At 43.1% G+C, this 22,113-nt stretch overlaps 1 protein-coding gene across 1 annotated transcript in view; it reads left to right on the forward strand.

Moving 5' to 3' along the window:
- SKAP2 (src kinase associated phosphoprotein 2) overlaps positions 1 to 22,113 on the forward strand; it is a 330,712-nt gene that overhangs the window by 298,629 nt on the left and 9,970 nt on the right. The window contains exon 11 of the mRNA XM_073581374.1: positions 434 to 543. Coding sequence (XP_073437475.1) covers positions 434 to 543 — 110 coding nt within the window. The remainder of the gene's footprint in view (positions 1 to 433; positions 544 to 22,113) is intronic.

The raw sequence follows: 22,113 nt of genomic DNA on the forward strand, positions 1-22,113 counted from the left end.
GTACACTATATGGTAAAATTAATGCTGCCATTCAAAAGTACAACTCGTCCCACAAAAAAAAAAAACCCTCATACAGCTGTATTGATAGAACTGTAAAAAAAAATGTGGCTCTTGGAAGAAGGGAAGGAAAAAACAAAAAAAGCAACCAAAAAAAAGAAAATGGCCAGGGAGTGAAGTGGTTAAAGGCACCCTTCATTTGTACTTGGTTGCACAATATTTGGCAAAAATGACAACCTTGAAGCATTTTTTGGAGCCAATTGCAAGCTTTTTGCACCTCTCTGGTAGCAGTTTCTTCCACTGCAATCTCAAATGAGTGTTTGCAGTGTACATAGAAGTGTTCTGCATCTGGGGATAATACTTTTAATTTGTTTCTGATATTATTGTAGCATTCAAAATTTTATCTTATGGTTTATTTGCTTGTTTGTTTGTACAGGAAAAGAGACGGACTATGCAAATTACTATCGAGGCTTATATGACTGCACAGGAGATCACCCAGATGAATTGTCCTTTAAATACGGTGATGTTATAAATATTCTCAGCCGGGTAAGTTTCACGCGTGCGCTTCTACGTTGCGAACCAGATTGGGACTTCAATTGTTTGGCAAAATCCATAAAAAGTATCCTTGGCACTTCCAGTAATACTACATGTGCTCCCCAAAATTACATGTCTCATACAAACTGTCCTCACACTCAGTAATAAATGGCACTATCATTATAATACAATCACATTTAAAAACATCATTTAATAACAGGAATCAACTTAAAAGCATGTTTATACACACAAGGCGTTGGCTAAGATTCAGCAAGAGCCATTATCATGGACAATAATTATCGGATGCCCTAGCTGCCTACTGATTATACATATATTATTTTCATCTTCCCTTTCCAAGTAGATGATTTTGATTAGGAATTATTTCCACAAGAGAGGTCAACTAGGATCACTTTACTACACACAGTTCCTATCTCCAGGAAGCCTCTGTTATGTCCTCATGGGTTTATAATGCTCAGCATTATATGGTGACTTCTGCTATGTAAGCTGATGTTATATCATGTATATTAACCCCTCTGAGCCCTGGGAATTTTTCATTTTTTGCGTTTTTGTTTTTTTCCTCCCCATCTTCCAAGAACCATAGATTTTTTTTTTTTATATTTCTCTCATTGTAGTCCTATGAGGGTTTGTTTCTTGTAGGACAAGTGGTTGTTTTTAATTTCACCATTCATTTTAACATACAATGTGCTGAGAAACAGAAACAAATTCTAAGTAAGGTTAAATGGTGAATAAAGAAAATGTAATTTTGCCATAGTTTTTCAAGTTTTGTTTTTTTACGGCATGTTAAAAATGACCTAACAACATGATTCTCCTGGTCGGTACAATTATGGCGATCCCAAACTTTTTTTTATTTAAGTGATAGAAAAAATTCAAATGTTTATTAAAAACAAAATTGCTCCGTGTCGTTATTTTTGGAGACCAGTAATGTTTTTATATTGCCTTTGATGGAGCTGTGTGCAAGCTTGTATTTTGCATGACGAGCTGATAATTTTTATTGATACCAATTTGGGGTAGACAAAAAGTTTTGATCACTTTTTATTGTAATTTTTTATGAAAGCGTGGTGGCGGAAAAAAAAAAGAAATTCTGGCATTTCAACTTATTTTCTTGCTACAGCGTAATTTTATATTTTGATATATTTTTATGGACGTGGCAATACCAAATATATATACCGTATATAATGATTATTTAATGGAGGGAAATTTTCATGATCACATTGCTGGGAGCCAATGGAGGCTGATGCACGTGAACATCAGCATGCACACCATTTTAAATGCCGCTGCCAGAGTTTGACAGCAGCATTTAAATGGTTAACGGCCAAGGGTGGAGCTCAGCTCTGGTCGCATCTGTTAGGGCTCATGCCGACTTGCAATGAAATCTGACGAATTTAATCTGATAAAAAAATCGGATTGAATTCGGACCAATGTTAATCTATGATTGTGTGCTCATCTGCATTTTTTTTTTTCCAGCTTGGATCGGATCACGATCGGGCTGGAAAAAAAATCGCAGCATGCTGCAACTGTCAGCAAAAATTGGATCGCATCTCGCAATAGGAGTCAATGGGTGGGATAAGAAATTTTTACGTGCCGGTGTCCTTTGAAAAGCCGGTATTTCATATGCGGCTACTGTAAAAACACACTGACAGATTAGCATACAAAAGATAGATTACAAAAATACACATAGAATAGGTGTCAGTGACCAATATAATTAGTATAGTGTGTGTGTTATTTATGGTACATGTGTGTATTTAATAAAATAATCTTTTCGGGGAAAATAATAGCGTGGGCTCCTGCGCAATTTTCTGCGGCAGAGAAGGAAAGCCAATGACTGAGGGCAGATATTCATAGCCTAGGAAGGGAACATGGTTATTGGCCCTCCTGGCTACAAACATCTGCCCCCAGCCACCCCAGAAATGGCGCATCTCTAAGATGCACCAATTCCGGCACTTAGTCTCTCTCCCCACAGCCCTGTAGCAGTTGACATATGGGGTAATAGCTGGGGGTTGATGCCACCTTTCTATTGTAAGGTGAGGTGACATTAAGCCCGGCTTAGTAATGGAGAGGTGTCAATAAGACACCTATCCATTACTAATCCTAGAGTTGTTAAGTGGTTAAAAAAACACATAGCCAGAATAAAGTCTTTTAAATTAAATAAAACAATAAATACAGTTTGCCATCTTTATTGTTATACTAATCCATGCAATGCCCTCGTTCTCCTGTAATAAAGAAAAAATAAGCCAACAATATACCATACCTGTCCGGCGTTCAGTCCCACAACGTAATCCATATCTGGGGGCTACACAGTTGACAACCAGGAGCAGTGCTAAATGCCACCACCCGGCTGTAAGCCACTGATGAATGAATGAGAAGCTGCCGGCGCTTGCTTCAGTGACTAGCGGTGACATCACTGATGCTGCGCTGCTTCACAGCCTGAACCACGGTGAACTCTTGAGCGTGGGAAAATGAACTGGCATTCATTTGTCTGGCATAATTTAGTGAATCCTGCATTGAGCAGGGGGTTGGACATGATGACCCTGGAGGTCCCTTCCAACACTAACATTCTATGTTGCTATGTCAGGGGAGAGAAAGATTGGGCTTGCTGAATTTCAATGCCCATCCAGAGGTGTCTGGCAGCTCCTTACTCCACTCTCCCCATTATAAACAAATGCACGATCATCCAAAGTAAGGCCGGTTTCACACATCCAGATATTTCTGGTGCCGGAAAAACCGGTACCGGAGATATCCGTGTCCGTGTGTCCATGTGGCACACGTGTGGCAACCATGTTCCACCTGTGTGCCTCATCATTACCACACGGACAGCCGCAGGCTGTCATTCTTCCCTGCTCTGCCAGCAGGGAAGAATGAATGAAAAAAAAATGACATGGGGTCCCCCTTATTTTTTTAAACAACCCGGCAAAACTATACAGGTGCAGTCTACTATTCTCAGGCTGGTAAGGGGCCATAAATATGGCCCCCCCAGACTAAAAACAGCAGCCTGCAGCTGCCCAGAAAAGGCACATCTATTAAATGCACCTATTCTGGAGCTTTGTCAGGTTCATCCCACTTGCCCTGTAGCGGTAACAAGTGGGGTAATAAGGGGTTAATGTCACCTTGCTGTTGTAAGGTGACATTAATCCCGACTTTGTAATTAGTAATCAATAAGACACCTATCCATTACTAATCCTATAGTAAGTAAAGGGTTAATTAAACGCACACACTATAAGAATAAAGTCTTTTAATGAAATAATACCACACATTTTTCCCATTTTATTACACTGCTAATCCCATCTGGAAGCCATTGTAAAAAAAAAAAGAAACCAACAATATACCAGACCTGTCCGGCGCTCAGTCAAGTCCCAAGGCGTAAATCCATATCTGGGGTTTAATCAGTTTACAACTGGAGTGGTGCCAATGCGACCACTCGGGCTGTAAACTACTGGGGAATGAATGGGAAGCAGAGCGCACATGCTCAGTGACGAGCGGTGACGTCACTGAGTCTGTGTTCGCTGACGGCATGAACTCCTGTGACCTCAGCACCGTCATTTTCCCACAAAGCTCCAGAATAGGTGCATTTAATAGATGCACCTTTTCTGAGCAGCTGCAGACTGCTGTTTTTAGGCTGGGGGCCCTTACCAGCCTGAGAAAAGCAGCCCGCACCTGTATAGTTTTGCCGGGTTGGTTAAGAAAATAATAAGGGGGACCCCACATCGTTTTTTTTTTTTCATTTATTCTTCCCTGCGCGCTGTTGCCAGCAGAACAGGGAAGAATGACAGCCGCGTTCAGCACCACATGCAGGGGAACAGCTCTTACAGTACAGGCCTACACTATATGGTCAGTGCCCCAAGATCCGGCACAAGGAGGGGACCCTTATCCTTTTTGATATATTACTGTTACATACTGTAGCTTTCTTTTAGACAGTGCTTGGAACAACAATTAGGTTACCTTAGCATTAATCATGTGCGTTCACTTCCCCACTGGGCACAGCTATCAAAAGGTAAATTATGTTTTTACTTTTACAGCACATATTATCTATTACATGGAGTTCACGTACAAGAAGATCTTTTATAGTTCCAGTCACTTTTATGATATGTCAACATAAACTACACGTAGGCTGCGGCACAAGATTCGAGTTCCTAGGATGTCAGTATTGTGGACATTGCATTTCCCTATGATGTGAATCCCCACATTCTGTACAGTCTTACATGGTTACATAGGGTGAAAAAGACCTAGGACCCTCAAGTTCAACCTTTACAGCTCCAGTAATAATTAATCAATTTCACTAAGTTTGCTGTTACTTCTGTTGCTTCTATATGATGGAGAATGTTCGCTCACGAGACTGGAACATTTCTTCTTCCCATGATTTTAAGTGATCAAGGAATGCACTTGGTAAATACTGGGAACCGGAAGCTTCTATCGTCAGCAGCGTATAGTCTGCCCAGTGCTTGGGCCTCCAGTGCAGTCCTGACTATGATTTATGGAATATGATTCATCTACCTTCAAAGGTCCCACAATAGCGGAGCAGCCATCCTACATATTCTTAGTATGCACAACGTCATTTGCTGGGTCTCATAATGAAACGGCCATTAATTACACTGTCTGTATTAGCAATGACATGTTATGCCGCCACAGACTATTACTCCGATAATCCCCAATCTATCACCAGTAACCAGTCAGTGTAAGCCTTCAATTACTGTTTTCTATTTACCCCTGTAGTCTGCAGATATGTATTCGAGTAATTGGAAAGAGTAGTGTTGTGGCTTGTTCACACAAAGCAATTTTGATGCGTTTCTTTCATTGCTGTTTTTCGTGCAGAAAAAAATTCAGTGGTTTACAGTATCGGCAAAATGGGATTTCCGAAATCTCGTTCACACAAAGATATTTTTCCTTATGGTTTTTTTCACCCTGTGGTGTGTTATTTTAAATGCACAGCATGTCAATTCTTTTACTGTAGTTTTCCCCCCTAAGGCCGGGGTCACACAAGCAAGAAAATCAGGGCTGATTATACAAATGACACTTGGCTCATGTGATCACAGTGTAAGTACAATGTGCTCCTATCCTCTCATCAAATAATCTCAGCACAGGTGCGGAGGAGACAAAGTAATTTCTCCATCTCCTCCATTGCCGGTGGTCTGCGGTAATCGGACTGCACTCAGACAACCGTTTGCCACCCGTGTGCTGCATCAGTACCACACGGACAGTCGACAGGGAAGAAGCACTACAGAAAGCACTGTTCCACAGTTGCGGGTGGTGAAGACTGCTCTCATGATTCTCCCATGTTCTGCCGGTGATCAGCGCGAGCAGGAGAGAATGATGAGAGTTATATTGAAGTCAGAATGATGACAGTAGGTGAGGGCTTTTGGGACTATTTTTCCTATCAACCTACACCTGCTGCCGCAAAGAACAGTGATAGCAGGAGTGGATGATGGGGGTATTCCTCACCTGCCACCTGCGCTATAACTAAATTAATGAATGAAAAACCTGACATGGGTTCCCCCCTATTTTTGATAACAAGCCAGGCAAATCTCACAGCTGGGGGCTGCAACCCTCAGCTGTCGGCTTCAGCAAGGTTGGTTATCAAAAATAGATAAATAGGTAGATAAAAAAATGGCATGGGGTCCCCGTCATTTTTGACAACCAGCCTTGCTAAAGCTCACAGCTGGGGGCTGGTATTCTCAGGCTGGTAAGGGGCAGATTCCCAGAAAAGGCACATCTATTAGATGAGCCAATTCTGGCGCTTTGCCTGGCTCGTCCCACTTGCCCTGTAGCGGTGGCAAGTGGGGTGATAGTTGGGGGGTTGATGTCACCTTTGTATTGTCTGGTGACATCAAACCCCGAGGTTAGTAATGGAGAGGCATCAATAAGACGCTCCCATTACTAAACCCATAGTCACATTGTAAGAAAACACAGACACCCAGAATAAAGTCCTTTAATTGAAAAAATGACACACTCCTTTAATCTTAAATAAACCGTACTTACAACCTTGCCTAATTTCACTGAAGCCCTCGATCTCCTGTAATAAAACTACAATAAAAAAAAACAATATACCATACCTGTCCGTCGTTGTGTCCCACGCCGTAATCCATGTCTGGTGGAGAATTAGTTTTCAACCTGGACAGTGCCAAGATGCGACCGTCCAGGCTGAAAACCACTGGTGAATGAGATGCTGCAAACGCAGCCTCAGTGACTAGTGGTGACGTCACTGAGGCTGCGTTCCCAGCAGGGCTGAACTGCAGTGAACTCAGGACCATGGGAAAAAGTTAGTGATGAGGTCACTGCAGTTCAAGCTCAGTGTCTTCACAGCAGATCACCGTGAAAAATTCTCACTGTGAAATGTGATAACTAAGTTACTCAGTGAACAAAACATTGACATTTTGGGCTCATGGACAGGAAGTTATCCAAATCTCAATCCCAGGACAACCTGTGGTCAATTCTTAAAAAGCGGGTGGAGAAACAAATCCACAAAAATTGTGATAGACTCCAATCACTGATTAGATGAGAATGGGTCGTCAACTGTCATCAGTCTGGATTTGGCTCAGAAGCTGATATCCAGCTGCCGGGGAGAAGTCTTGGAAAATAAAGGCCAAAACTGTAAATATTGAGTCTTTGTATAAATGTAATATATTTGTCAAAAGTTTTAAAACTTATGAAATGCTTATAGGGCAAACTTTGTGAAAGCCAAGTCTGAAAACTGTTGGCCCCGACTGTATCTCCCCCAAGATATTGTCATGTATGAAATAGAGCACAGTATTTCACTTAAGCTGAGGACCTCCGTAAATCTTTACAATGTGACAGGACAGTTGTCCGAATCTTCAGCCATTGTGTGAGACTTTGGCACTATCTACTTGCATATAGAACTTAATTAACACCGAAATGAAGGAGAGAAGATTCAGTAACTGTCTGTCTGGCAGCTGCAGGAACCCATCATTTGTTTTATATGAAGAAATACGAGAGAACGCTTTGGTCACATAAATAAAATGATAGATAATGTTGTAATTGCTGTCATTTTGCATACAGTCCTTGACAATCCGGTTGCTAATTAAGGTGGCATGACAATGAATGCATGTCTGAGCTGGGCGTCTGAGATATTGTTACCTTGAATATTTATGCAATTTCATGTCCATGTATATTTAAAGGGATCTTAAACCTTGTCTGGTGGAAAGGGAACATTGCGGCATAATTACCCATATTGTATAAGCCTTAGACAATATAAACTACAGTATTAAAATGCACCAGATTTATCATAGAGGTCCATACTGTTTGATAAATCTATTTTAGTTAAGACTGAGCTGTCTAAGTGCACACCAATTTTTAGATCGCTGACTTTACTTTGTTTTTGGTACATAGTGTTGTACTTCAGGACCTGCCCCTTTCCACTATGCCATGCCTCTTGTCATCATCACCTGTTTTGGACAAGGTACAGAAAATGACTAAAAACATACACCCTTTTAGAATTCTGGCATAATTAGCTTGATAAATTTCCTTAGCTTCTTGTTTTGCACCAATTTCTTGGGGTTATCCCTATTCAGCAAGTTATCCTCCATCCAACAGTCGGAAATTCCAGTAATCCTAACTTCCTAAAAACAGGGTTCTGAAATGCTCCATACATTGTCTATGGGACCACTGGAGACCGCCACAGCGCTCAGATTGTACAGGGCTCAGCTATCTCCAGCAATCCCAAAAAGAGTAAATGGAGCCATGGTCACACAATTGAAGTGGGCATGTCGGTGGTCAGGCCTCTAGCTACAGTAGAGATAAATACATGATCCAATGCAAACAGAATGGAATTAATGTATTTTGTAATATGGAAAGGGTGTACATTAGAAATACTTTTTTGTTAAAAATCTAAATTCATTCTTAAAAAATTAAAAATTATTTATCAACACTAATGTCCATTAATTCAAAAATATAAAGGACCTCCAAAACCAATATTAGTTTTTTGATTATTTAAGGGTGCCTATAATTTTTACAAATTCTGAGTCATAGTAAGCGCTCGTGCAATTAAACATAATAATCAGACGAGTGCTATCCTTTGTTGTGACCGATAGCAATTGTCCCCACACTATTCTATGTGGCTGTCTGGGTCAATCTTAGGAAAAAAACACAGCATGCACGAGTTGCATCAAATTTTCGAATCACACTTGGCCATTTGTGTCTATGGGTCACTCTTGGGAATGTTGAGCAGTAGTGATGAGCGAGTATACTCGTTTCTCGGGTTTTTCCAAGCATGCTCGGGTGTCCTCCGAGTATTTTGGCATGCTTGGAGATTTAGTTTTTGCCCAGATGTAGTACTTTGCATTTTCCCCTATTAAAAAACATTCTGTTAGTTGCTGCCCACTGCTCCAGTTTATTTATATCTTTTTGAATTCTCTCTCTCTTCTCTAGTATTAGCTATCCATCCTAGCTTTGTGTTATCAGCAAGTTTAATCAGTTTACCCTCAATTCCTTCATCTAAATCATTGATAAAGATGTTGAACAATACAGGGCCCAGGACAGAGCTACACGGATGTGGGATCCGATTTTTTTTTTATTACACATGCACAATGGCTCAGTGGGTAGCACTGCAGCCTTGGGTTCAAATCCCACCAAGGACAACATCTGCAAGGAGTTTGTATATTCTCCCCGTGTTTGCGTGGGTTTCCTCCAGGTACTCCGGTTTCCTTCCACATTCCAAAGACATACTGATAGGGAATTCAGATTGTGAGTCCCAATGGGGACAGCGATGATAATGTGTGCAAACTGTAAAGCGCTGCGGAATATGTTGGCGCTATATAAAAAAGAATATATCCATAGACTTGAATGGGTGAGTGTCATCTTAGACTCGGGAGAGAATAGTGCATGCTGCCATAATTTTTCTCATGGACACTCGGACCAAGAGAGAAATCGTTCATCTGAACAGCCCTATTGAATAACATGGGTGAGTGCGCTGTCCGTGTGCTATCCGGTCATCAGGCGGCACACGTCTGATTTATACACCCGTCTGCATGAGGCCTATAGCCCTACATCTTGTGACTCTACATTCACTCATCCATGTGAGTGTTACCATCCGAGAGAAACTGACCAATTTCTTTTCCAGTTGTCCTAGTTGCTTCCTAATTGCTTCTTTTTTTTTATCCTTTTTTTTTTCCATTGAAGAGCTGTGCGTGCTCCCAAGCCAATAAAAAGAGTCTGGAAGGTCACTTGTTTTTTTATTAAATTTTCTCCTTAAAGGGAATGTGTCAGCCGTTTTTTTTGCCATGTAATCTGACAGCAGCATAAGGTATCACTTAGGATACTGAGTTCAGCAGTTGTCACAGATTCCTGCGTTGGATATTTAGCAGAGCTCAGAATGCTGAGCCATGTATAACCCTGCCCACACCACTGGTTGGCAGCTGTCAGTGTATATTGACAGAAAGCTGCTAATCATTGGTGGGGGCGAGGTTGGACTAAGAGGCACAAGGCATCCTGTATTAATAATCACCTGCAGATAAAACACTGATTTTATTGAAAAAGCTAAACACAACCCAGTAAGTGACAAATCGCTGTAATCAGGGTCTGTGCCCCAATATCCTACTGCTCTCAGATATCATAGTAAAAACCATCTGACAATTTCCATTTACCCAACAGATCCTTGAGAGACAGATGCAAATCAAGAGCTTTGTGATTTGCCTCCACTTCTCATGGATGCCCTTGGACTGGGATCAGAATAAGACCTGCTATGAGTCACATGGACTTAGTCTTGGATCTATGATTTTACTGGATATGTCAGTACATCCCTTCTACTCTATGGGTCTGAGGGCTGTTGATAAAACGTCGAACAGCACATGGAAATTCCATACGAATGTGTGAATACAGTGTTATATTAATCTCCCACCTTGGATATAGATAACTATATGGTGGCCCGATTCTAATGCATCGGGTATTCTAGAATATGTATGTAGTTTATTTATGAAGTTTTAAAAATAATGCAATAATGCACCCCCCAATCCAGATATGCATGGTCCTCTCACCCCCCAATCCTGATATGCATGGTCCTCTCACCCCCCAATCCTGATATGCATGGTACCCCTCCCCCCTATCCTGGTATGCATGGTCCCCTCGACCCCCAATCCTGATATGCATGGTCCCCTCACCCCCCAATCCTGGAATGCATGGTCCTCTCACCCTCCAATCCTGGTATGCATGGTACCCCTCACCCTCCAATCCTGGAATACATGGTCCTCTCTCCCTCCAATCCTGGTATGCATGGTCCCCTCACCCCCCCTTTCCTGGTATGCATGGTCCCGTCACTCCCCTTTCCTGGTATGCATGGTCCCCTCACCTCCCTTTCCTGGTAAGCATGGTCACCCCCACCCCCTTATCCTGGTATGCATGGTCACCTTCACCCCCCTATCCTGGTATGCATGGTCACCCTCACCCCCCCCTTTCCTGGTATACATGGTCACCCTCACCCCCCTTTCCTGGTATGCCTGGTCCCCCTTCCCCCCATTGGTGGTATGCATGGTCCCCCTCACCCCCATTTGCTGGTATATATGGTCCCCCTCACCCCCCTTTCCTGGTATGCATGGTCCCCCTCCCTCCCCCCATTGCTGGAATGCATGGTCCCCTCCCCCCCATTGCTGGTATGCATGGTCCCCCTCACCCCCTTTCCTGGTAAGCATGGTCACCCCCACCCCCTTATCCTGGTATGCATGGTCACCTTCACCCCCCTATCCTGGTATGCATGATCACCCTCACCCCCCCTTTCCTGGTATGCATGGTCACCCTCACCCCCCATTTGCTGGAATGCATGGTCCCCTCCCCCCATTGCTGGTATGCATGGTCCCCCTCAACCCCTTTGCCGGTATGTATGGTCACCCTCACCCCCCTTTCCTGGTATGCATGGTCCCCCTCCCCCCACTGCTGGTATGCATGGTCCCCCTCCCCCCACTGCTGGTATGCATGGTCCCCCTCCCCCCCATTGCTGGAATGCATGGTCCCCCTACCCCCCATTGCTGGTATGCATGGTCCCCCTCCCCCCATTGCTGGTATGCATGGTCCCCCTCCTCCCCATTGCTGGTATGCATGGTCCCCCTCCCCCCATTGCTGGTATGCATGGTCCCCCCACCCCCCCATTGGTGGTATGCATGGTCACAGTCACCCCCTTTCCTTGTATGCATGGTCCCCCTCCCTCCCCCCATTGCTGGTATGCATGGTCCCCCTCACCTCCCTTTCCTGGTATGCATGGTCCCCCTCACCCCCCCATTGCTGGTATGCATGGTCCCCCTCACCCCCCATTGCTGGTATGCATGGTCCCCCTCACACCCCTTTGCTGGTATGTATGGTCACCCTCACCCCCCTTTCCTGGTATGCATGGTCCCCCTTACCCCCCTTTCCTGGAATGTGTGGTCTCTGTTAAAAAAAAAATAGTTATATACTCACCTCCCGACAGCCTCCGATCTTTTTTCCACGCGCCCAGCCTCGCGGTCCCAGTAATGCATTGCGCGAAACACCGCTGATGACGTCGCATTCTCGCGAGAGTGACGTCATCTCCGGTCTAAGGCGCAAGGCATTACTGGGACCGCAAGGCCGGACGCGTGGAAAGAAGATCGGAGGCCGTCGGAAGGTGGGAATAACATTTTTTTTAATTTAATTCTCTTTTTTACAGATCAAGGCCTGCCGCCCCATTGAGCGCTGCGCCCGCTGCGCATTGGTCGCGGCCTGGTGGCCGCGACCAATCAGCGACCCGCGATTTCGGTTACAGACAGACATGATAAGGCGTTTATATATATAGACTAGATGGTGGCCCGATTCTAACGCATCGGGTATTCTAGAATATATATGCAGTTTATTTTTGAAGATTTAATAATAATGCAATGATGCACTCTCCAATCCTGATATGTATAGTTCTCTCACCCCCAATCCTGATATGTATGGTTCTCTCACCCCCAGTCCTGATATGCATGCTACCCCTAAACCCCCTATCCTGGTATGCATGGTCCCCTGACCCCCCAATCCTGGAATGCATGGTCCTCTCACCCCTCTTTCCTGGTATGCGTGGTCTTCTTACTCCCCTTTTGGGGTATGCATTGTCCCCTCACTCCCCAATCCTGGAATGCATGGTCCTCTCACCCCCAAATCCTGGTATGCATTGTCCTCTCACCCCTCTTTCCTGTTATGCATGGTCCTCTTACCCCCCTTTCGGGGTATGCCTGGTCCCCTCACCCCCCTTTCTTGGTATGCATGGTCCCCTCACACCCCAATCCTGGTATGTATGCTCACTGTCACCCCCCTTTCCTGGTATGCATGGTCCCCTCACCCCCCAATCCTGGTATGCATGGTATCCTCACCCCCCTTTCCTGGTATGCATGGTCCCCTCACCCCCCTTTCCTGATATGCATGGTCCCCTCACCCCCCAATCCTGGTATGCATGGTCCTCTTACCCCCCTTTTGGGGTATGCATGGTCCCTTCACCCCCCAGTCCTGGTATGCATGGTCCTCTCACCCCCCAATCCTGGTATGCATGGTCCCCTCACCCCCCAATCCTGATATGCATGGTCCCCTCACCCCCCTATCCTGGTATGCATGGTCCTCTCACCCCCCAATCCTGGTATTCATGGTCCCCTCACCCCCCAATCCTGGTATGCATGGTATCCTCACCCCCCTTTCCTGGTATGCATGGTCCCCTCACCCCCCAATCCTGGTATGCATGGTCCCCTCACCCCCCTTTTTTGGTATGCATGGTCCCTTCACCCCCCTTTTTTGGTATGCATGGTCCCCTCACCCCCCTATCCTGGTATGCATTGTCCCCTCACCCCCCAATCCTGGTATGCATGGTCCCCTCACCCCACAATCCTGGTATGCATGGTCCCTTCACCCCCCTTTCCGTGTAGCCGCGACCAATCAGCGTCGCGGCCCTCTGTCCGTGACCAATCAGCAACGCGGCGCTGTAGCCACGACCAATAACTGCCGCGGCCCTGTACAAAAATAATATTAAAAAATAAAAAAAGTTATTCTCACCTTCCTATGGCCTCCTGTCTTCTTTCCACGCGCCCGGCCTCGCGTTCCCAGTAATGCTTTGCGAGTTAGACCGCTGATGACGTCGGTCTTCTTTCTCGCTCTCACGAGAGTGACGTCATCAGCGGTCTAAGCCGCAAAGCATTACTGGGAACGCGAGGCCGGGCGCGTGGAAAGAAGACAAGAGGCCGTCGGAAGGTGAGAATAACTTTTTTTATTTTAATTCTCTTTTTTACAGATTAAGGCCTGCGCCTGCCGCTGATTGGTCGCGGCCTGGCAGCCGCGACCAATAAGCGGCAGGCGCAGCTTACCATTACAAACAGATGCGCCTGTCGCTGATTGGTTGCGGCCTGGCAGGGGCGACCAGTCAGCGGCCCGCGATTTCGGTTACAGACAGACACGATAAGGCGTTTATATAAATAGATTGATGGGTAATAATAATAATAATAATCAGTTGTCAGTTATAACAGATAATGTGTGCAAACTGTAAAGCGCTGCGGAATATGTTGGCGCTATATAAATAAAAAGATTATTATTATTATATTTCTCATCATATAAATGTACAGTATAGTAGAATCTCAGAAGATAAATGTCTTCCCATCAAATATTTCCTAGTATAAATGTATGTCTTATAAAGAAATAGGTGAGGAGCTCTTATAGGGGTTGTTATATAAAATAATTTTAAAATACAAAAAAATATTAATAAAGTATTGTCTAAAAATAATAATAGTAGTAATAATAATGCTAGTGTAATCACTATAGTAATGTAAAATGAATTTTTATTTTGTCAATTTAAAAAAATGATTACTTTTTCTGCTTAGAAAATGTTTTTTTTCAGACAATAAACAGCAAGTTAAATTTTCATAACCCAAGAAATAGCACTTTACTGTCCTTCTGATGAATATTAGTCCACTACAAGTACATATGGGATAGCATGTGCTTTACATTAGGTTCTACACCATCTAGTGGCAAGAATGAGTTGGTGCACTTTTTTTTTGAAGTAGGCTAAAGTTCTCCTCGTCAAGTGTCAGCCATGTGCAGAAATGAATCATGACAAAACCATGTTGTTGATAAGTTGTTACAAGCAATTATAGCGTGCTTAAGGTTGAATGCATCAGTAACATTTCTGACAGAGCACATGACGCTTTCCTATTCAGTCCAACATACAGCGCAGAAGGGAATAGGTAGGAAAGACTATGTGCCACTGATAAATGAGCCTCCAAGTCACATGAAGAATATGCTAGAGAATGGCCACTTGAAACGCCTTCTATATTTGCCAATACATTATTTGGACGTAACCACAGTAGTTGTCACTGTAGCCCTACAGAAACGCCTGGACTGATAAGGCATGTATTCGGTGTATATTACTTCTTCATAATTCATCCAGACATTGTTTATAGATGAATGTAACATATATAATCTGTACATTAAGTTGGCCAAATTATTTTTAACTTAATAAAAACATTTTGTCAGCGGCTGCGGCTTTTCTAAACATTGATGACGTTTTTATTAAAGGAAAAGGCCGCAATTCATATGGTATTTATTTAACCAATCCAAATCAGCCTATTTATAATATTCAGTCCATAAGAACGCATTCATTCTTCAGCATTGTCTAAGGCTAGGAGGGATGTATGTTTTTCTTGAAAAATGCTCCGGTCTGTCTGTCCTTCTGCTTTCACCAGATACAGTTACAGCCATTCTGTGAGAGCATTTCAGCCTCTGGCACCGCGAGCTCTGCTATCTATCCCTCCAAGCTTTGGGGCATTTGGGCAGATTTTAACCTCTGCACCTGAAGTGTTATAAATCTCTGGGCTGATTCCCTTAAAAGGAATTTAGTGTTCCAGTTTTGCTCCAGACTTCTGCACCCTTGGGTTCCCCATCTGGTTGCTTTCACAATTTTTAGGAACGTGGCAGCAGATTGGAAAACTGTTACAGTAACCCATTGCAAGGCTGCTTGGATTCATTATTTTCCACTGATTGAATGGCAGTAAATGAGTTATGCTCTATCACTCAACTTAACAACTGGTTGGGATCAGCGGCATGTCTGCACCTCGAATGGTGCGCTCTCCCATGATGCTGGCAGAGATGTTTTGCCTTCCCAGCATCAGAGATGGACAGTGTCGCTGAAGCTCCCGTTTATCAGGAGAGCTTCAGAGCAGTGCTTACAACATCTATGGCAACGAGCTTGCAAGAACTGAGCTCCTTCTCTAGGAGACCCACCACCGCTCCCGACACTATAACCTAGCAATCACAGCATTTAGAAGGCAGGCAGAGGGAGGGGGCCTCCTCTGCCCTCCAATTGGCACCCCCGCAACATCATCATCGTGGAGGTCCGATCGTTGCCAAGATGACCCGACGTCATCATGACGACATCTGGGTCACCAGACTCTAGCTAGTTAGTTAGATCATGCTCAGTGCAAGTTTATGTCACTTCTAATGCATTGCAATCCTGGTTCATTGCAATGCATTAGAACTGCGATCAGACTGCAGAAAGTGAAAGTCCCATAGTGGAACTAAGTGAAAAAGTTACATATAAAAAAAAGGAAACAAAAATTGTAAAAATATTTTTTTAAAAAATCACAGAATACCGTAATTGAAAAAAATATATATTGAACCCATAAATAAATATTTCTATGAAAATAAAAAAAGTACACATATTTGGTATCGTCACATCTGAAATGACCCGACCTATAAAATTGTCCCACTTGTTAACCCCCTCAGTGATCACCGTAAAAAAATAAAAAAGAGACAAAAAACTGTGCTTTTTCATTGTACCGCCGAACAAAAAGTGGAATAAAACGCGATCAAAAAGACAAATGTAAATGAAAATGAAAAAACTGACAGCTGAAAACGTCATCTTGTCCTGTAAAAAACAAGCTTGAATACAGCTCCAAAAATAAAAAAGTTATAGCTGTCAGAATAAAGCGATGCAAAAATAATTATTTTTTGTATAAAATAAAAATATAAATTGGGTATCACTGTAATTGTACTACTACTGACCCATAGAAAAAAACTGCCTTATCAATTTTACCACATGCAGAACGGCATAGAAAATAACAAAAAACTACTGAATTTCTGGTTTTTGTTTATTCTGCCTCCCAAAAATAAAAAGCAATCAAAAAATGTAATGTGCCAAAAATGGTACCAATAAAAACGTCAACTCGTCCCACAAAAACAAACCCTCAAATGTCTCTGTCGGAGGAAATACAGAGAAATTGTAGCTCTCAAAATATGGTGAAGCAAAAAACTAGTGTTTGCAAAAAAAAGTGTTCTTTTTGTTGTGTGACAGCAGTGAAACATAAAAACACAATATAAATCTGGTATCTCTGTAATCACACTGACCCGAAGAATATAATCAACTAATCACTTATACTACATGAGGAACAGCATAAAAATAAATAAAACCAATTCTTTACCTGCTGTTGATTTTTTCATTCTGTCTCCCAAAGATCACAATAAGGCTTGGCGTACATTTATTCTGCGCTCTACGGTGAGCACTTGCTACGGGTTTCTGTGTAAATCTCTGAAATATGGGATTCAGGTGGAAACCTTGGCGGAAAATTCCCTATAATGAGGTAGATGAAGAGGCACTGTGGACGTTGTCTGGCCTATGATCCGGCAGTGTCTGTCTTTTTAGGCACACAAAAAAGTGCCATTAGCTAGTTTTGTGCTATTCTGAAAAGAAGGACACCTATGAACAGAAGTCAGACAGAGTAGAGAGAAACTTTGCTGCCTCATTATAGTGAATGGATACCTTGGGGGTTTCATCTGAATCATGTCACTGGGAGATTTAGATGGAAACTCCATTGTGAGTGCTGTTGTCATCTGTCAATGGAAATATGTTGGGCTTCCATGTTCCTAGTAGTACAAAGGCTCTGGAAAAGCTAAATGGTCCTCACCCCCCAAAAGAAATCCAGCAAATTCTGCGCTCCCTAATCCAAATACCCCACCCTTCTGATCCCCAGGGTGCCTAATCCACATTTAGCATCCACATGTATGACATTTCTGCAGTGATGACAGCCCATCTAATTTACAGGTACATGTCTCCAGAAGCATGAGCTGGGCACTACAACATACTGGGCACTACAACGTACTGGTGACTACAATGGCAGTATGCAATTTTCACTCAGCCACATCCACTCCTGCTTGTTTATGGATGGAGTCAAAATCGTCACTTACACCTGTTGATAAATTCCCAAAGGAGTATAATTTCCAAAATGGGGTGACTTGAAGGGGGATTCTGCTCTTCTAGCACTTAGGGGCTCTGTATATGGAGTCAGCAAACTATTCTAGGAAAATCTGCACTCCAGGAGGCAAATAGCACTCAGTCCCTCCTGAGTCTCTTGTTTGCGGGACTGTGCAGCCACATATGAGTATTGCGACGCTCAGCAGAAATTGTGGGACAAATTTTGGTGCCATTTTACACATTTCCCAGTGTGAAATATAAAATCTGTGGCTGAAAGAAAATTTTGTTGGTAAAGATGTAATTATTTTTTTCTTCACAGCCCAATGGTATTATATTCTGTGACCCACCTCTGGTGTCAATATGATAGTTTGTAAATTGGGATCTCTTGTGGTGAGTTCTGCTTTTCTGCCACCTCATGGCCTCTGCCAATGTGACATGGCCCCCTCACCCTTTTTCGCTTCTGAGTTTTGCACTGTGCCTCAAAAGTAGTGGGGTTTCTTATGGGAGGTCTCCACTAGTTAGGTACATCAGGGGCTCTCCAAACGTGACATGACACCCGCAGACCATTCCATTAAAATCTGCGTTCCAAAATGTCACTCCTTCCCTTCCGAGCCCTGCCATGCGCCAAAACTGTAGTGTTCCCCCACATATGGGGTATCAGTGTACTCAGGAGAAATTGCACAACAAGTTTTGGGGCCATTTTCTCTTGCTACCCTTGTGAGAATACAAAATTTTAGGCTAAAAAACATTTTTATGGGGTAAAATGTAATTTTTTTTTTTCTTAATTTTCACGGCTCAACATTATAAACTTCTGTGAAGCACCTGGAAGTTTAAAGTGTTCACCACACATGTAGATAAGTTCCCTGAGGGGTCTAGTTTCCAAAATGTTGTCACTTGTGGGCAGTTTCCACTATTTAGGCACATCAAGGACTCTCCAAATGCGACATGGTGATCGCTAAGTATTCCAGTAAATTAAACATTCAGAAAGTCAAATGGCGCTCTTTCCCTTCTAAACCCTGCCGTGCACCGAAATAATGGTTTTCTCCCACATATGGGGTATTTGCATGCTCAGGAGAACTTACACAACAAATTTTGGAGTCCATTTTTTTTATGTTACCCTTGTGACAATAAAAAAAAAAATGGGTCTAAAGGAAAATTTTTGTGAAAAAAAAGTTAAATGTTCGCATTTTTCCTTCAACATGCCAAAAATTCCTGTGAAACACCGGAAGGGTTAATAAACTTCTTGAATGTGGTTTTGAGCACCTTGAGGGGTGCAGTTTTTAGAATTGTGTCACTTTTGGGTATTTTCTGTCATATAGACCCCTCAAAGTCACTTCAAATGTAATGTGGTCCCTAAAAAAAATGGTTCTGGAAGTTTTGTTAGAAAAGGAGAAATAGCTAGTCAACTTTTAACACTTCTAAGTCCCTAACAAAAAATAGTTTCAAAAATTGTGCTGATGTAAAGTAGACATGTGGGAAATGTTGTTTATTAATTATTTTGACATAACTCTCTGATTTAAGGGCATAAAAATTAAATGTTTGAAAACTGCTAAATTTTCAAAATTTTCTTTTTTTGGCAAGTAAATGCAAGTCATATCGAAAAAATGTACCACTATGATTAAGTACAATATGTCACAAAAACAGTCTCAGAATCAGTGGGATCCGTCTTAGAATCAGTGGGATCCGTTGAAGAATTCCAGAGTTATTACCTCATAAAGTGACACTGTTCACAATTGTAAAATTTGGCCTGGTCATGAAGGTGAAAACAGGCTTGGGGGGTAAAGGGATTAAAGATCTGGCCAGAGAGACTAGCCAGAGATGAGAATAATCTAGCAATGTCCACAGTTTCTCCAAGCACTGCAGCTGATGATTACTAGATCTCTCCTATAGTTAGAGACCTGTCAATCACCTAGCATAGATCTTTAAAGTGAGTTTTCTTAGAAACATTGAAGCGTTTCAAAGAAAAATATACCTAGCTACAATCCTGTAGCCATGTTCTGATTCATGCTGCCTGCGGTTTTGGGCAGCAAGAACTAGGTGGCAGGTTTCCTTTAAGTCTATTTGTATCTATAAGTCGATACTTTCATTAAAGGGCTCGTCCAGATGACCGTATATTCAGTTCGAGTGCGATCCGACAAAACATCACATTACACTCGGACCAATGTTATTTTATAGGGACTTGTACATGTCAGATTTTTTTTTCCTTGGACCAAGGCTGTCCAAGGAAATGAATTGCAGCATGCACGATTAGCATCTGTATATTGGACAACACTCGGATGATTTCCAAGTGTTGTTCCATTTTCACAAACTGAAAGAATGGAGAAGATGGAGAAATTTTTGTTTTGAGAAGATCAGATCACACTGCAATCAAACTTTAGGCTGGGGTCACACTTACCATATGGAAAATCGGTCCGAGTCTCCCTGCCAAGAGTTGCAGTAGTGTTCTCCATATGGTCATCCATGTGTAATGCGTTTGCAGTGCGATGATGCGATTTCCTCGCATCTTCGTATCCGTATGGCATCCGTATGTCATGCATAAGGCTTTACATTTCTCACTAACTTTCCACATTAAAATAAATGGCTCAGTGGCCTGAAATGAATAAAAACCTAATCAAGGAGCCTATTTATTGGCTCCACAACAAGTTCCCTCCTCCAAACTTTGCATTAGAGTCCGTGCTGGTGTATTGGTTTTGCTGCTTTGTGTCAAACATGTGTGACTGGCTAACCTTCAACACAACTGAGCGGGTTCTTTTCCACTGGGTTTTGTCCCAACGTTTTGGGGAGCCTTACCCAGTGATTGTGGATCCGAGGAAGCGGAGACGAATGTGGGTACATCCGCTTATGAGGCGACATCTGACTAAAGGGCATTTCCACCAACTGTATGGTTCTCTACACAGCCATCCTGACAAGTTCTACCAGTATTGTCGGATGAGCATGTCAACACTTGACATTCTTCTGGAGGCTGTGTACCTTGACATCACCTTCAAGGACACCAAGATGCGCAAATGTATTTCCGCAGAGGAGCGCCTTTTACTTACTGTACGGTATGTATTCATCCTATATTTCACTGATACTAAATGTCTTTTGCTTTTTGAAATCCACTCTGCCCTTCCTTTTGGTATAAATCTTTACTGTATGTATCCCTCATCTTAACTTAAATTGCTTCATTACATTTTGTCCTTTCCATTCCCTGCTGTTTGCTATTATGATCTGTTCCTTACGCCCCCGTCTAACATAGCGAGATCACTAGCGAGATCGCTGAAGCGTCACCTATTTTGTCACGCAACAGTGACCTTGCCAGCAATCTCGCTACATATGACTGGCCCCCCCGCTGGATATCGCTGATCGTGCTCGAATGTCCTGGGCCATTTTTTCATCGTCGGTGTCCCGCTGGCCAGCGCACATCGCTGTTTTTGACCCAACGAGCGACCTCGTTGGCGACGCAGAACTCTGTGACGCATGCTGGAATTGTTCAGAAAAGCTGCTGTGTGACAAGGTGCCATCGACCGCCGAGGATCGCTGGATGTTTGCTGCGTCGCTGAAGAGATCTGCCTGTTTGGCAGCTTACTAGCGACCATTTAGCGACGCACCAGTGATCCCTACCAGGTCGTATCGTTGTCGGGATCACTGGTGCATCGCTAAGTGAAACAGAACTATTAGGCATTGAACAGTGTTATCTCTTGTTGAGCCAAGGCTTAGTTTGCTATGTCGCTAACTTTTATGATGGCCTACACTGTTAAGATGATGCGTGGATATGTCATTTTCTAATTTATTTTTTAATCTTATTATTTGCAGCTTTCTATCCATTGGGCTCTCCTATGCGGCACTTCATCTGAAGTTTTGGATTCGGAAATCCACCATCTCAGGCATAATACCTTCTACTTGTTTGGAAATGTGGTCCTGCCTGCATAATTCTGTAATGCCTGAGCTAAAAAGAAAAGAAGACTGGCTGCGGATAGCCCGTGGCTTTGAGGAAACATGCCAGTTCCCCAACTGCATAGGATCCCTGGATGCGAAGCACCTCCGTGTTTGTAAGCCGCCCAACTCAGGGTCCCAATATTGCAGTTACAAACAATTTTTTTCTGTAGTGCTGTTGGCCCTGGTCAACAGCACATACAGGATTATAATTGTAGATATTGGGGCCTATGGAAGAACTGGAGACTCCAGAGTCTTCAATTCTTCCATAATGGGTCAGCGGCTGCAAACTAATGACTTGGACCTCCCACCTCCACGTCAGCTATCAGGGTCTACTATGAAAGCGGTGCCTTATGTCATGGTTGCTGATGAGGCCTTTCAATTGAACCACAATGTCATGAGGCCATATCCACATAGAACCCTTGACAACCCTCACAGAATATTTAGTTATCGGCTATCCTGCGTATGACGACTGGTGGAGTGTGCCTTTGGAA

This window comes from Dendrobates tinctorius, unplaced genomic scaffold (assembly GCF_039654945.1).
Source record: "Dendrobates tinctorius isolate UK_male_01 unplaced genomic scaffold, ASM3965494v1 ptg000070l, whole genome shotgun sequence".
NCBI lineage: Eukaryota > Metazoa > Chordata > Amphibia > Anura > Dendrobatidae > Dendrobates > Dendrobates tinctorius.